The sequence below is a fragment of the Gobio gobio genome, assembly GCF_949357685.1.
Source record: "Gobio gobio genome assembly, chromosome: 12".
NCBI lineage: Eukaryota > Metazoa > Chordata > Actinopteri > Cypriniformes > Gobionidae > Gobio > Gobio gobio.
Window position 1 is genome coordinate 25,344,282 of NC_137105.1, and position 17,805 is coordinate 25,362,086.

The 17,805-nt window shown below is 38.3% G+C and overlaps 1 protein-coding gene across 3 annotated transcripts in view; it reads left to right on the forward strand.

The window, feature by feature from the left end:
* The first annotated feature begins 1,422 nt into the window (after nt 1-1,422).
* traf3ip2a (TRAF3 interacting protein 2a) overlaps nt 1,423-17,805 on the forward strand; it is a 102,837-nt gene continuing 86,454 nt past the window's right edge. The window contains exons 1-3 of one of the 3 annotated variants that reach the window (XM_079831517.1): nt 1,423-1,651; nt 1,929-1,978; nt 16,059-16,586. In XM_079831517.1, coding sequence (XP_079687643.1) covers nt 1,963-1,978; nt 16,059-16,586 — 544 coding nt within the window. In that variant the 5' untranslated portion in view covers nt 1,423-1,651; nt 1,929-1,962. The remainder of the gene's footprint in view (nt 1,652-1,928; nt 1,979-16,058; nt 16,587-17,805) is intronic. The other 2 variants (XM_079831519.1, XM_079831518.1) reach the window with 2 other exon arrangements.

Consider the following 17,805-nt stretch of genomic DNA (forward strand, 5'->3'; position numbering starts at 1 on the left):
GAAATCGCGCACGCTATTGGCTGGCCAGTGGGAACTGCATGAACCAATGGCAGAACAGCGTAATCTGAGCGAACCAATGGGCAAAAAGCCCGCGAAGCTGAGCGCAAGAGCCGCGAAAGGGGCATATAAAATACGCTGTAACTGTCAAAAACATCAGATTAATCTCCTTCGATCTACGGTCCTCGCTGATAAACTCGAACTACACCACCTTCACCATGAATTGACGAGCCTGCAGCGGAATAGCGAGCTAGCCAGCCCGGACGTCCTGCGAGAGTCAGCGGCCTGCTGTATTTTCAGCGCGCACAAATCGCCAGCGATTCCCCTGCGCTCTTTGGTGAAACACTACGGTGTATCCTTTCTGTACAATACTGAGAAAAACATATCGCTTGTGTGTGCAGTACTTACCTGCACTAGGAGGATAACCACGACGGGTGCGTGATCTGTCTGGGCAAGGCCCACGTGGACGCTGCTCTCGCCGGGTCCGGCTGCTCTCTGTAAAGAGTGACCTGAGAAATCAGCCATGCGGTCTCACGAGTGTTATTCCAAATAGATATATCACAATTTGTTATTTTGTTTTTAGATTTGTCATTGTGTTTTCTGATTTGTTATTTTGTTTCCGGAATTGTTATTGTGTTTTCTAACTTGTTAATTTGCTTTTAGACTTTCCATTGCGTTTATAATTTGTTATTTTGTTTTTGAATTTGTTATTTTGTTTTTGAATTTGTTATTTTGTTTTCGTAATTGTGAATTTGGTTTGCACTTCTCGGCCACCGTAAATTAACAGGTAAATAAAAACTGAGCCAATGTTCAGAAATTATTATTCAAAGAAATGTGTTCTGGCTGGTCTATTTGTCATCTCATCAGCTGTTCAGTTTTTCTGAATGTTTGAGTGTGTTTCTCAATCTTGTGTTTGTTCATTGTCAAACTCATAAATGTGCAATTTTTAATTATTAAAAGGGCCATTTTATATAATTGTATTTTGTTAACTATAATTGTAAACTATTTTAGTTTGTCTTGAATATATTTTTTAATCAGATCAGATCAGATCAGATAACCTTTTAAGCTGTCATATACAACCTGGTTACAACGTGCACCTCATGGTGTGTTAAAAGCAGTTACTCTGAACCGCAAGGGGATTTACACAAACTGACTAAGTAAAAAAGAGGATTATAAGTATTAGTAGCCTATCGTTGTTGTTGTTGTTGTTGTCTTCATTCGCTGACATTTATGTGGAATTTACCCATAACATCTATTTTCAATAGTTCAACTCTCTCTCTCTCTCTCTCTCTCTCTCTCTCTCTCTCTCTCTCTCTCTCTCTCTCTCTCTCTCTCTCTCTCTCTCTCTCTCTCTCTCTCTCTCTCTCTCTCTCTCTCTCTCTCTCTCTCTCTCTCTCTCTCTCTCTCTCTCATATATTATAGCTTGCACACGCTTCTCTGGTGAAAGGTGAAAAGCTGCTTAGTTTTATTCGTTGGATTTCAGATCGTCCCGTTGTTCTATAACTTGATTGGATGGCTCAGACTTTTCGCTCCGCGATATTTGCATAAAGAGAGAGTAGACTTCCCCTAATTTCCATAGAAGTGAATGTTTCCTGAACGAACCGAAAGCAGGTGTGACGCTCTCCAGGAAGAGACACGTACAGGCTCTGAACAGGTAAGAAACCTACACACCTGTAATCATAAACGAGTCTATGTATGCATATGTTTGAGAAAACTTTTGATCTATTTAAAATAAAAAGTTGTGTTTGACTTTAAAGTAGCTATTGGTTTGATTATTGGGATTATTAAAGAGTGGTCAGAGTTTGCAACTCGACTCACACGAGGCCTCACGAACTAGGCTAAGTTATAGCTACGTTTTTACTTAACGCCATATATTGATTCATCTCTAATTTTCTACACGGTGTTGTGTGGTTTTGTATTTACCCCATCAGATATCAGTCTGAATTCAAGAATACGGGGAAAGCAATGGAATCTTTTCGAGGTAAATCTGTTTTTGAAAGCTTTGTTTTACACACTGTTAAAAATGTCAGTGTGAAATTACAGTATATATAATTGCATGACTTTCACAGTAATTCCACAGTAGGACTTCTTTTGTATCTAAACACACTATTGGAATGGCATACTGTATGTACAGTGCACATGAAGGTACCCAGCATGCAGTTCGGCATGAATAGATGCTGTGGAGTTTTGGGATTCTTGTTGGATTTATCTGTGCTGTGGTTTTTGTTTAGTTTGTTTATTTTGTCATATTCAGAATTTATCATTATTATTATTATTAACAATCAGTTATCAGTTGTTGGGTGTCACCATTGTTGTTTTGTATGTCGAATATTGATGTTTGTGCATCATTGTGTGGTGGAAGGATATAATTATTGTGAGGCAATCATCAAAGATAAATCTCAGCAGCTGTTTCACTGTTGTGAAATATCCATTTACAAACAATTAGGAATTTTATAAGATATTTGTAAACCTTTATGCTAAAATAACATTAATAATAGTATGGTTCTAGGCATTTTTTGTGCGCTATTCTTTGTTTTACACTATTCTTTGCACACTGTATCACATCACCAAGCCTGTATTATACTATATGAATATCACCAAGCCTTCCAGAACATGTCCAGGTCATATTTCACCAATAACAATAACATATTCCTATACAATAGGATTTATTTTATTGAAAATGTGATTCATATTCTGTGAATCAAAACTGAGCATAACAAGAATTACAAACAAATGTTAAACATTCAAAATAAAACATTAAAACACTATATGGGTTTGAATTGGTGAGAATTTTGTGGCAAAATATTCTTGAATCTTGATCCATATTAAAATGTTACGGTGCAAAAAAACAAACAAACAAAAAACCTTTGGTTAGAGTAGGCTTAATTGTTTTTTAATGAAAAACATTCATTTCAGATTTGGGGTGAAATCAGACCTGTATGTAGTGTTTCACAACTGATTTTGACTATATTTAATAGGCTATATTTTACACTGCATGGATTTTATGCCGACCCATAACAGTACCAAACAGGAGTGTCACTAATCTTTATTGACTTAAGACCCATGAAGCCATACTATAATAAGATTACTTCCTTCGGTGATTTAAAAAATGACCACTCTGCCTGCCAAATAACAGTTACAGCAACACTAAAAACGGTTGAGATTCAGACTACACACACACACACACACACACACACACACACAGCCCAATCCCCCACACAAATGCAAAATGAATGGTGAAATTATAACAGCATTTTTGGTGCTGTAACATTTCTTTTATTTTGAATGAATATCAGCATATTCAAAGAAATATTCTTCAAGGTTTTACTTGTTTTTTTAACCAACCCCCAAAGTCGATGTCCCTGCAATAACAGAATACAAGGAATGGCCTTCTCAGCTGCCATAGTTGCAATTCTTGCGTCATCAGAACAGGGTGTTCAACCCACCACCGTTTCAACGTTCAAAAAACGTTTTGTCAGGGCTGAACACAGCTCTGAAGTGACGTCTGAGGCTGAGACGTCTGAGGCTGATATCTTGTGGCAAGAGTCATGAAAAAGTTTTTTTTTTTTGAAAGAGGTTGGCAGAGACACCCAATGTGAGATATTTTGAGCTGTTTAAAAATATAATTTAACAGGGTTACTTATTTATATTTAAAATATTTAAACATTTAAAAAATCTAGTAATTTAGAGGTAAATAAAATAAAAAAGCAATACATTTTGCATTAAAAATAGAAAAATATTATCAAAATGAAATGATATAAGCTTTCTGGACCAAAAAAAATGATAAGTATCATTTTAGGGCTTCGAGTAATTCTGACCTGAGGATTTGAGGTACAGGAGGAGGTGAGGGTTAAAGTGTGAAATAACAATCAAGGTTTTGTGTTACTCACTTCCCGTAGGCCTAAATAATTGCCTTTTAACCTTTCTTTTAGTGTGTTCTAGCTGTTAAAATTAGGAAGCTAGCTTTTATTCAACACATGGGATGAAATCTTCCCAATAGGGGTGTAACGGTACACAAAACTGACGGTTCGGTACGTACCTCGGTTTTGAAGTCACGGTTCGGTACGGGTTCGGTACAGCAGTTTTTTTAAAAATTCCTTTTTTTTTTTTTTTAAACAGTGGTTTACTGAAAAAATTGTGTCTGTCCTTAAATTAATTAAATTATAACTAAAAGTTTTTTAAATATAATGCTTTTTTTAAATATAATGCTGTAAACTATATAGGTAGCCCTTACTTGCACAGTATTACTATAATATTAAAGGTTAACAACAGAGCCCAAACGTTGAGCCTATATTCAGCTGATATCCATGTTTAGATATAGGATAATCAACACTCAAATAACACATTGTGTGCAAACATGTAAACTTCACATAAGGCAGTTTTTGCTTTAACTCCTGAATATAATTATAAAATTATGTTTTTTCTCCAGTTCGTTGTTGAAATATAATCATTTATACACAGTGACTGTCATTTTCATGACAGATTTATATAAACATACATTAAATAATCAAGACATCACTAACAGGTTAAGTAGAATTTATATATATATATATATATATAGGCTAATATAGTGCATATATTTAGCGAAAGAGTTGATTTCTCTAGTGAATTAACTGCTGTGGACTCTGAATGACTTCTGACTCTGAGGTAAATGCTGCGTGACATTGTTTACAAGCTAAGCTGTTTGACGTCTTTCCGCGATTGAAACACTGATTGAGCGATTACACGACATATGATACGTTGCAGTAAGTGTTATTCTCAACATACCTTAAAATATTAATTCATGTTTATTCTTCTGGAACAGTTGATCGCATTCACTCACGCGTGCCGCGGCCGATTGAATTGACGCGCCTATAAAGTGATCACCTCACATTAAAGAGCGTCAAACCGGCATTTATCGTTTGAATTTCGTGATAAAATGGACTAAATACTTATGTTCGAGTGGGAACTAGGATTGAAGTGTGTTCCGCGCTTAAAACAAGCCAACTGTTAACTGTTAAAGATTGTATTCGGAACCGTTCGGTACACACGCACACCGAACCGAAAGCCCTGTACCGTAACGGTTCGTTACGAATACGTGTACCGTTACACCCCTACTACCAAAACAAATTGAGTGCAAATTGTTACCCCAATTTTATTGAGGAGATTCTATAGGTTGGTTTTTATGCATTTCTATTTCTTAATGATTACTATACAGTTCATGGGAAGATGATAATATTGAAATGTATTAAACATTAATAAAAACAGACAAAAATGTCATCAATATCTGTAAAATAAGTAAATTAAGCTCTGCGGGAAAGAGCTGAGAACCTCTGCTATAGACCATTTCAAGCTTGCAGAGGTAGGTTTGCATGGTTACCTATACCTAATACCTTGCATGCTATCATGAGATGGTGCCGTTGGATGACTTTTGACATCACAGACAAAACTGTGAGATGGGGATGACACTGATAGGGTTAATGAATTGAAATTTTGTTATAGTAGCATGCTAAGTTAACGTAACACAGTGGTTCCCAAACTTTTTCTGCCGGGCCCCCCTTTTGCAAAGAAAAATATTTTCAAGCCCCCCCACTCCACCCCACCCCACACCACACCACATGCTTTTAAAGTGTCTTATACTCACAAAGGCTGCATTTATTTATTAAACTTTTTTATAACTATTATATAATACTATAATAATTAAAAAATGTAATTATAATAGTTACTATAATTGTTACTATAATATTTATCAGCTATAATAGTTAGCTATAATAGTAATCTAATACTATTAGATTGCTATGGCATACACATACAACATTATCAATTTATATGATTCAAATCAGTTAAACAACTCCACAAACAGCATTACCAGCTTCACTTATAACTAACCAATTCGTCGGTGACTCCTTCAGGGAACGAGGGTTACCATACGTAACTGAGACGTTACTCACCCTCAAGTTGTTCCAAACCTGTACATGTGTCTTTCTTCTGCAGAACACAAAAGAAGATATTTGAATGAATGGTGGTTACCAGACAGTTGACCGAAGCCATTGATTTCTATAAAAAAATACAATGGATATCAATCGCTGCCATCAACTGTCTGGTATAACAACATTCATTAAAATATCTTCTTTTCTGTTCAGCAGAAGAAAGACACTCATACATGGAACAACTTGAGGGTGAGTAAATGATGACACAATTTTCATTTTGGCGTGAACTAGCCCTTTAAAGCAGCATATTCACCTTATGTAGACCATAATCTCTTTAAATATCACAAAATAGCCATGTCAGTCACTTTCTGTTTTTTTATAATTTGTGTTTCAGTGGAAACAGGCTAAACTGAATGGAGATCAGTTACATCTAAATTTAATAGTGATTTAGGAATATGAATAATTACCTGATTAGTAATTAATGAAGCAGGAGATAAGTCACAGGTCAGATGATTATGCTGTCGACAATAACTAAATGTATAATCAATGTCAGCATTATCAGGAGGTGCTTCTCATTTTTTAAATTGTCCATCTTCATCTTCCTTCACTCCTAAAGGAGCAATGTGCCCTGCAAGCACTGATGGATGAAGACATGGGTGATGTGTGCAGTGTGACATTCCTACTCATGTTCATGTCTCTTGCACTTCAAGAAATCTGTTAAATGATTTTATTCAGGAATTTCTCAATGAACATTACTAAAGCAAGATGCATTTTCTTTAAGAATGTAGAAAAATGTTTCTAATTACAGTCAGGAAAAATACAAATCAAACACAAATAACAAGCACGCAAAATAAAAGATCAGAGAAATAATAAGGTAGATGGAGCATTGTTTGAAATTGTACAAGAGAAGTCATGTGTGTCAGGTGGTTCAACACACAAGACTGTATAGGATGCACCTGTGCTTTCTCTCTAATGAAGAAACATAAATTAAACTACTGAGAAGTACACATGCTAAAACAAAATGGGTGTTTACCAATCAGTGGCCAATTTCAAACTACAATAGAAGTTTTTCAACCATTTTTCAATATACTTGCTAAAACCATGAAGGCCCACCCCTAAACCAAGCCCCCAGTGGATTAGAGCAAATCAAGTAAAGCGATTAAAAATGCCCATCGTGGTTTGAAAACGCCCCACTGATTGGGAAACACCCACTAGTGTTCTGCACAGATATACACCTGCATGACTACAAATCACTGTTAGTTCAATGTCACTGTCTCCACCCATGTGTGCTGTCGACTTTCATCACAATTTCAATGCTGATCCAACACACTTTAAACATTGCAATGTCAATCTCAACCAAAATAAATGTTTTGGATCAAAACTCAACATTGTATCAATGTTATCATGCTGTCTGGGAGAGTTTAGAGGGACCTTATCAGGCTCCAGGATGAAAAGGACCAGCCTTTGGACTCGTCTCGTTAACAGCCGATCTTAGAAGTGCGTCGCATCAGAAGTCACAGACTCCGCGCCGTACCAGACAGCGTGAGATGAACAAGCTTCCGTCTTTCCATGGTTACCAACTTCTCTCAATGAACTCAATTAACTCCTCGCTATGCAGACCAACAAACAATACTGACGTGTCGTTTCTTTCAACTCTCAGGTGAAATAGACCTCGCTCTTATATACACATTTCCGCGAATTAATTTACTCCACCCTTTTCGATTTAAAGTGACAGTGAAAGTAAATCTTATTTGCTGCACTGTTACAGTCTTCTGTATAAAGACTTGCTTGTACCTAATGGAATAACAATGTAACCTGCAATTAAGTCACTGAAAAATCCCCACTGCTAATGACGTCACACTCTATGGGCCCTATTTTAACGATCTGAAACGCAAGTGTCAAAACGCGAAGCGCAAGTAACTTTGTGGGCGGGTCTCGGCGCTGTTGCTATTTTCCCGGCGGAATAAATGGCTCTTGCGCCCGGCGCAAATCTAAAATGGGTTGGTCTGAAGTAGCTTCATTATTCATAGGTGTGGTTTGGGCGTAACGCGAATAAACCAATCCGAGCGTCATCCAACATTCCCTTTAAAAGCAGGTGCGCAAGTTCCATTATGGATTGCTATTATTATGGCGTATTTACCAGGCGCACGCCAGGAGCAGTTCACAGCCGAGGAGACTGATGTTCTTGTAAGAGCAGTGAAAGACAGAGAAGTGAAGTTGTAATGTTGTACATTATGGTAAAGGTGATTTCACAGTCTTTTTTTTTTTTCAGTCTTTCAGTTTTTTCAGTTTTTCAGTCGATTTTTGTTCCTGGTTCTTGACGGACAAACCAATTTGTCAGATGTCCTTATATACATATATGTCTTGCCACTATTGGGCAAACAGGTCTTATCCTTAATTATTACAATTAGCCTGAATCATTTGTAAGCTAGATTTATGCCTATTTTTTTATTATATATATTATATATATATTTTTTAGTGTAACAATTTATGATTTGCAAAAATAACTGTTGCATCTGTGTAGATTACATGAGCAAAGTGTATGCGCGTTGTGCACGCTATACATTATGGTCAAGCATGCGCCCTTAAAATAGCATAATGAACAACGCGCAACGCGCCACTGACTTTAGACTAGGTTTTTTCTGGTCAGTGGCGCAATTGTTTAATGGAACAGCAAAATAGCACCAGGGATTGTTTGCGCCGGAACACGCCTCCTTTTTTGCGCTGACCCGCCCAGGGAGCGCAAGTGCATTCACTAGTTTAGCGACGTGCTTCTGTGGAGGGAAAAGCGCGCTTTGCGCGGGTGCAAAATAGGAATGACACATGCGTCGGTGTACAAAGTCAATTGCGCTGGGTGCAAGATAGGGCCCCAAGTATGTCTTTTTAAAAAACATATTTCAACATGTAAAACATCCAAGGTGTAAAAATATGCAATCTTGTTCTACTTTATGTCAGTGCTTCCATTCTGTAAATGTAAAGTGTGCATTATTTTAATTCAGCTATGTGGTTGTGACATCAGTGTCGCCTTCAGGACATTTTTAATGGGGTGGCCAGAAGAGGACAGTAAAAATCCTAGGGTGGCACGCTAAAACATACACAGGGAAAAAGTGGTAACCTGTGTTAATTTCAATATTTATTTCTTCTTCATCTAACCCACAAAAATGATTTCTTTAAATTAAGCTATAATCATATTCATATATTCATAGATGCTGTATATTCATGTTTCCTGCTATTGTAATTCCTGTGTAAATACATTTAGACGAGTGTAGCGAATTGGCTCAGAGGGGAAATATGAATAATATTTAATAACTCATTATGATTAATTATGTATATTTGAATCAGTTAATGAGATTAACTTGTTGTAGCTACATTAACATTACAATCATTCAATCAATCAGTTCTACTGTGAAAACTTAGTATTGATTATTAATTAATTCTAAGAAAAGGGTATTTTCATGGCCACAGAAAAAAATCTTTTTCCTTAGCACACAGCGCTTAGAGCGTGTAACAAAATCATTTAAGTGACTATGTGTTTGCAGACAGGGAGTCAGAACCAAATATATATTGTGCACAAATTTTATTAACTAAATCACAGACACGACTAAACTAACATAAAAGCATACATACACATCACACATACATAGTAAGATGGGAAGTGAGAGAATGAAGAACCGGGTCAGGACAGAGGAATGAAAACACCTGGTAGAACCATCAGTGACTACAAGCTCCTTTGTCTGAACAAAGCGGTTTGTAGCTCTTATTAATTAAATTCAATTCAAATTTATTTGTATAGCGCTTTTCACAATACACATCGTTTCAAAGCAGCTTTACAGAGAGTGCATTTCATAAATGTACATTGAAAAATGTTAGAAAGAGAATGTTAAAGAAAAATGTTAGAATAAGTTAATCAATCATGTATTATTTTAGGCCATAACAACGCTGGCGTTGAGTTGTCTCTTCACAGGCGTCGAGTCGTCGCATCACAGGTGTCGGGGCATCTGAAGTCTCCATGAGAGGCTGGATACAAACTGGAGCTGACGAACTAGTTACCTCGGGACTAGTGTCCCGAGATAACAACAGAAAAGCAGATGGGAAATAATTAGCATAGCTGCTGTTCTGAATACTAATGCTTTTGATCCGATTTAACTGTAGTATAAAACGTATTTATAATGTGAATGCTTGGCTAAAGAGATGCGTCTTTAATCTAGTTTTAAACTGAGACAGCGAGTCTGAACCTCGAACAATATCAGGAAGATTATTCCAGAGTTTAGGAGCTAAATGTGAAAATGCCCTCCCTCCTTTAGTGGACTTAGATATCCTAGGAATGACCAGAAGCCTCGAGTTTAGTGATCTTAAAGAGCGCGATGGATTGTAGGGCGATAGAAGATCCGTTAAATACACTGGAGCTAAACCATTTAGGGCTTTATAGGTCAGTAGCAATAATTTGTAATTGATACGGAACTTAATAGGTAACCAGTGTAGAGATGATAGAATTGGTGTTATATGATCATATTTTCTTGACCTAGTAAGAACTCTAGCAGCTGCGTTTTGGACTAACTGTAGCTTGTTTATTGATGATGCAGGACAACCAGCTAATAAAGCATTACAGTAATCTAGTCTCGAGGTCATGAATGCATGAACTAACTTTTCTGCATCAGAAATAGATAGCATGTTACGTAGCTTAGCAATGTTTCTAAGGTGGAAAAATGCCGTTCTTGTAACATATGAAATATGATTTTCGAAAGACAAGTTGCGGTCTAATATAACACCCAGGTCTTTTACTGTAGTGGATAAAGTGACAGGACATCCTTCCAAGTTAAAGTTGTATTGTGAGAGGTTTTGTGGGCAGTTTTTTGGACCAATAAGTAATACCTCCGTTTTATCTGAATTTAATAGCAGAAAATTACACGTCATCCAGTGTTTAATATCTTCAACACACGCTGTCAGTTTAGATAATTTAGCGTTTTCATCTGGTCGTGATGAAATATATAATTGAGTGTCATCAGCATAACAGTGGAAATTAATTCCATGTTTTCTTATAATATTACCAAGTGGCAGCATATATATTGAGAATAGCAGAGGGCCTAGCACGGATCCTTGCGGCACCCCATAGTCTACTGACGTTATCTTTGATTTTTCCCCATTTAGACAGACAAAATGGTAGCGGTCTGATAAATACGATCTAAACCAGTTTAATGCCTGTCCCTGAACACCAGTGTAATTTTGAAGTCGATCTAATAGTATTTTATGATCTATAGTATCGAACGCAGCACTAAGATCAAGTAGAACTAGTATTGAGATACAGCCTTGGTCAGAAGCTAGAAGTAAATCATTTGTGATTTTAACGAGCGCGGTTTCTGTGCTGTGATGCAGCCTGAATCCTGATTGATTTCTTGCAAGAAAGAGCACAATTGAGCGGACACAACTTTTTCTAGTATTTTAGACATGAATGGAAGATTTGAAATTGGTCTGTAATTTGCTAGGTTATTATGATCTAATTGTGGCTTCTTAATGAGAGGTTTTATGACTGCCAACTTGAATATTCTTGGAACATGACCTAAAGATAAAGACGAGTTCATAATATTCAAGATTCAAGATTCAAGAGTTTTATTTGTCACATACACAGTTATATACACAATATACAACTGGCAGTGAAATGTAAACAGGTCTCAATGTAAATTGAGAAGATGCTCTTCCACTACAGGTAACAACTCTTTCAGTAGTTTAGTGGGTATTGGATCTAATAAACAAGTTGTTGGTTTAGATGCAATGATAAGTTTATTTAGCTCTTCCTGTCCTATAGTTGTAAAGCGGTGTAGTAGTTCTTGAGGGGCGATAATTGCGGTTGAATCATAAGACATCATTAAAGATTGTACATTTACAATTTTGTTTCTGATGCTTTCTATTTTCTCAGTGAAGAAATTCATAAAATCATTACTACTAAACTGTAACGGAATATTTTGCTCAGGCGATGCTTGTTTATTTGTTAGTCTAGCCACAGTGTTAAATAAAAACCTTGGATTATTTTGGTTATTTTCTATTAGTTTGCGGAGATGCTCAGCCTTGGCTGCTTTTAGGGCCTTTTTATAACGTGACATACTATCTTTCCACGCGATTCTAAAGACCTCTAAATTAGTTTGTTTCCATTTACGCTCTAAGTTACGAGTTTCTCTCTTGATAACATGTGTAGTACTGTTGTACCATGGTGCTTTAGTTTTCTCTTTAACCTTTTTTAATCTAATTGGTACCACAATTTCTAATGTACTAGAGAAAATGGTGCTCATTCTGCTAGTCATTTCCTCTAGTTCATCTGTTTTTTGGGTTCACTTAGCAGCTGAGACAGATCAGGTAAGGTATTTGAGAATCTATCTATAGTGGTTGGAAGGATTGTTCTGCCTGGTCGATAACGTGGCGAAACATGACAGATTTCAGCAGTAGGCAAGTTACCATGTAATGGTCAGTGACATCATCACTTTGCGGTATAATATCTATATCGGTTGGGTTGGTTCCATGTGATATAATTAAATCTAGTGTGTGATTAAGACGATGAGTGGGACCAGTGACGTTTTGCTTGACCCCAAAGGAATTTAATAGATCTGTAAACGCAGCCCCTAACGCATCATTTGTGTTATCTACGTGTATGTTAAAATCTCCAACAATTAATGCTTTATCGACATTGACCAATAGATCTGAGAGAAAGTCTGCAAACTCTTTTAGGAAATCAGCATAGGGCCCTGGAGGTCTATATACAGTAGCCAAGGCTAGAGATAATACGGATTTCTTTCTTACATCTAAGAGCGTAACATTTAGCACTAGTACTTCAAACGAATTAAACCTTTGACCTGTTTTCTGGGTAACATTAAGAATATCTCTATAGATTGTTGCAACACTCCCGCCACGACCAATCAGACGGGGCTCATGCTTACAACAGTATCCTGGTGGAGTAGACTCATTAAAACCAAAATAATCATTTGGCTTAAGCCAGGTTTCAGTAAGGCAAAGTACATCGAAACTATTATCTGTGACCATTTCATTTACAATAACCGCCTTAGGTGTGAGCGATCTAATGTTTAGAAGACCTAGTTTAAGAAATTGTTTTTGTTCACTAATATTGCGATTTTCTGGTTTAATCACAATTAGATTTTTCCTAGATCCTACAGTAGATTTAATGTTTGACCTCACTAAACGAGGAATAGACACAGTTTCTATATAATATTTGTATATAATACAAATATAATATATAATACAATGTATTCTACATTGGTACTTATGTCAATTAAGTTAGGACAGCAAATACTGTGATTTGGACTTTGACTTACTAGTCATATGATGGTGTGCAGCGCTCTGGAGATGTTGTCCGACAGAAGAGCCGCTCCGATTCTGCTGGGGTGAAGGCCATCAGGACGGAAGAGCCTAGGTCGCTCCCAAAACGGATTCCAATTATTTACAAAGAGCAGCTTCTGTTCATTACACCATGACATTAACCATTCATTTAGAGCAAATAATCTACTGAACTTTTCATGTCCTAGTCGGTACGTGGGAAGCGGTCCAGAAACGACGATCGTTGCTTCAGGCGATGTTCTGCGCACCGTCTCGATCAGACTCCTGTAGTCCTTCTTCAGAACCTCTGTCTGCCGCAGCCTGGTGTCGTTCGTTCCCGCGTGCAGCACGACAGCTCCGATGCGCTCGTCGCCGTTCAGGATCTCGGGAACCTGCGCAGCGACATCGAGAACACGAGCACCAGGAAAGCAGTGAGTGATAACCTTGCCTTTACCTGAGGTAGTGTGGACATGCCGGACGATGGAAGTACCGATGACCACAGCGTCGCGTTCCGTCTCGCGAAGAGGGGAGAAGCGGTTCCGGGTGGAGATCTCGAAGACCGGGAGGGGCGGAGAGGTCCTAGCTCTGGTCCTGGCTCGCGTATTCCGCTGTGGAAACACCCAGGGTCCATGGTGCTGTGTCGGTGCCGGAGTGAACGAAACCAGGGATGATGATCGCGTCCTGGGTGCTTGGGTCCTGTGCAGAGAAACACGCGGAGTAGACGAGGTCGGAGTCAAAAGATTACTATCCACTGACTTGAGAGCATCGGCTCGCGATGTTTCAAGCGTTGTTCGCCGCTTTCTCAGCACAGCTTGTCTGTCTAGAAGGCCGCAAATCTGCTTCTCCAACGACTCCAACTCCAACTGCACCGAATGCAGCTCGAACGTGTCCTCACCTGCACTCAAAGGTAACATTAGACACACATCCGAGTTATTCACCATTGTAGCAGATGTGCTACGATGGCGAATTGTAGGTATCAGTGGTTACCGGGTGTAACGTTAAACAAGTTACCACGCGTGCAAGGCTAGCGGGCTACGGCTAGTAGCGGAAGTTCGGATATAAGTAGCGATATCAAAGCAATCCGATTGTTTTTTATAGATAATCGTATCGGAGATATGTTCACACGCTGTAAATAATAGAAAGTATTCGTTTGTAAGCGAGTGCTAAGAAGAAAATCAAGGATTATGAATCAATTTGACGGAGCTCAAACACAAACAACGCGCTCACAACCTGTGCATGCGCATATTCAGCCGCCCATGCGCCTCTTATTAACTACACAGTGATTTGGATATCGTATGTTACTTGCATTTAGCCTGAGCTGTTGAAGAGATCCGATGTGAAATCACAGGAGAAAGTCTTGACAGTTCGGTCTGATGGTGTTGAAGTTGCAATCAATTTCTTCTTTGTTGACTGAAAAAGATACAATGCACTTGCAGTTATTTCGATTCCATCGAGGTCAAGGAAGTTGCACATGACTTGGGGTGTTGGGCCAGCCGGCCTGTGACCATGTGCTGCGATTGGGTTTCCTGTCTCACATACATGGCTTGATGTGTGTGTAGGCCTGCCAGCCTGGCCTGCTTGGCCAGCTGAGAGACAGCCGCTAGGTGATGTGTCGGTCATCGGTCCAGCAAGAGAAAGAGAGAGAGGCGGATCTGTTCGTCTCTCTTTAAGGTCTGCGAGAAGTCATGCCCTCTATGGTCGACTCGACCAATGGGATTGTTTTCTGTGGGAGATTGTATGGCTCTTTGTTTCAAGCATGATAAAACTGGGTTTGTTCCCATTTATACTCCGTTTAATACAACAAACACACTCTGCCACCTATGTGGAAGTGACATACACGAAAGTGTAAGTCGTGAACCGAGCATCAGTTTGATAGGAGACACAACATATATGAGGTTACATGAACTAGTAGTTTGCTCATAAGATATGCATAAAACAAAATACCATACAAGAGATGCTTTACAAGACGGTTATATTCATACACACAATGTCCTGGGGTGCATGTTAATTTATAGAATGGTTTGTCAATAACTTGAGGCAAAAGCGTGTGTATTTACAGGCTTTGTGTCTTAAATGTGGCCTTTTTCTTTTCCACGTGGCCACATTTTTTTACTGCAATAAACGTCTTGATCAGTTGGTATCCATGGTAACTGAGGCCCTCCTTAGTGGTATGTTGGGGGGAGAATGGTTTTAAAGACCACAGAGAGAGTTTCAAGGATTATTTGTTAAATATAACAAATAATTGTGTCTGATTTGTCTCAGTCCTTATATTAGTGATGCACTGAAAATAAAATTCAGGATGCAGATGGCTGAAAAAATAAAGTTTATTTGATAATCAATTAATTATTCAAATTAATTTAATAATCAACACTCAAATAATACATAATTGTAAAAATATTTAAATTACACAAGGTAGTTTTAGATCTACATTTTAATTACAGAATTATGTTTTACTGTTTCTACAATTTGTTGGTGAAATGTAAACATTCTTTGAAGTTACCAACAAAAGGTATGGGGAGCATTTAAAGTTGATAAGCCAATTTATTGTGCAATTTTAACAGTGTATCATTATATGGCAGGCTGTGTATTATTTAGCCTTGTTTGTCCCTGCTTTCTGTGACACTAGAACAGACATGTAACCTTCTTAGGCCATGATGCCACCAGTTGAGAACCACTGCATAACAGTACTTTTTAATTAAACCAATTAAATAAGTCAATGCCTCTAAAAGTTAATTGTCTGAATCAACCAAAGATGACATTATTGCTTGCGTCTATCATGCACCAAACATAAACCTTTCTCTTTTTTCTCCATTTGTCCAATTGTTTTCTCAGATTTCTGCCCACATCTTAGTATGCCTATAGAGACTGATGAGTCTATGACCTCGTCTTCTCTCAATCTGGTCTGGCCTACATGCCAGCAGTGCCAGTCCCACAACCCTAAAGAAGGAGGCAAAAGTGGTAGATTCAGTCCTGAGATGTGTGTTCGTGATGTAAGCAGGCTGGATTACCTAGATGGTTGCTGTGGGCGTACTCCTCAAATTTTAAGGGTTAGTCCCTTCACCAAACTCTCTATAAGTGATTCACAACACACAGCAAGTCCTGCAGGCCTGCCCAGTCTCTACTTGCCTCAAAGTTCAGGAAGACACCTTCAGAGAGACTGTAGAGCCCACATAGAAGATCTGAGTGAAGATTTCTCAGGCATCAACATTCAAAACCACTTGAATTCCCCTGTCCCATATTCACATGCCCGGAACCCTGTGAGTGAGGATGAGGAGAGTCTAGAAAAGCCAAGTCCTCTTCGCTCGGACCTGGGTGAGAATTTCTGCAGATATTCTCCAACAAAACAGCCAGGATTTTACGGTATGTCTGTTATTTGAATGATTTAAGGGGTCATGATATGAGGAATAAAATGTTCTTTAATTTTTTGGCATACAATTGGTCATTGTATTACAACCCCAAATCAGAAAAAATTGGGACAGTATGGAAAACGCAAATAAATAAAAAAAGAATTGATTTCTAAATTTACTTTGACTTGTATTTCATTGCAGACAATATGAACACAAAATATTTCAAGTTTTGTCTGGTCAACTTCATGTCATTTGTAAATATGCATCTTTCCTGTCATTCAGACCTGCAACACATTTCAAAAAAAGTTGGGACAGGAGCAATTTAGGGCTAGTAATGAGGTAAAATGGTTAAATAATGATGTGATTTAAAACAGGTGATGTCAACAGGTGATTGTAATTATGATTTGGTACAAAAGCAACATCCAAGAAAGGTCTAATCCTTTAGGAGCAAAGATAGGCCGAGGATCGCCAGTTTGCCAACAAATACGTGAGAAAATTATTGAAATGTTTAAAAACAATGTTCCTCAAAGAAAGATAGGAAGCGATTTGGATATTTCACATTCAACAGTGCATAACATAATTATAAGATTCAAGAAATCTGGAGGAATTTCAGTGCGTAAAGGACAAGGGCGCAAGCCTAAGCTGAACAACCGTGATCTCCGATCCCTCAGGCGGCACTGCATCAAGAATCGTCATTCATCTATAAGCAAAATCACCACATGGGCTCAGGACTACTTTGGCAAACCTTTGTCAAGTACCACAATACGTAGTTACATCCACAAATGCCAGTTAAAACTGTACTGTGCCAAAAGGAAGCCTTATGTTAACAGTGTCCAGAAGCGCCGTCGACTTCTCTGGGCTCGGAGGCATCTGGGATGGACCATCACACAGTGGAAACGTGTACTGTGGTCAGATGAATCAGTATTTTTTGGGAGGAATGGACGCTGTGTGCTCCGGACCAAAGAAGAAAAGGATCATCTAGACTGTTACCAGCAACAAGTCCAAAAGCCAGGGTCTGTCATGGTATGGGGTTGTGTCAGTGCCCTTGGCAAAGGTAACTTGCACTTCTGTGAAGGCACCATTAATGTACATAGAGATTTTGGAGCATAATATGCTGCCTTCAAGAAGACATCTTTTCCAGGGACGTCCATGCATATTTCAACAAGACAATGCAAAACCACATTCTGCACACATTACAAAGTCCTGGCTGCGGAGGAAGAGGGTACGGGTAC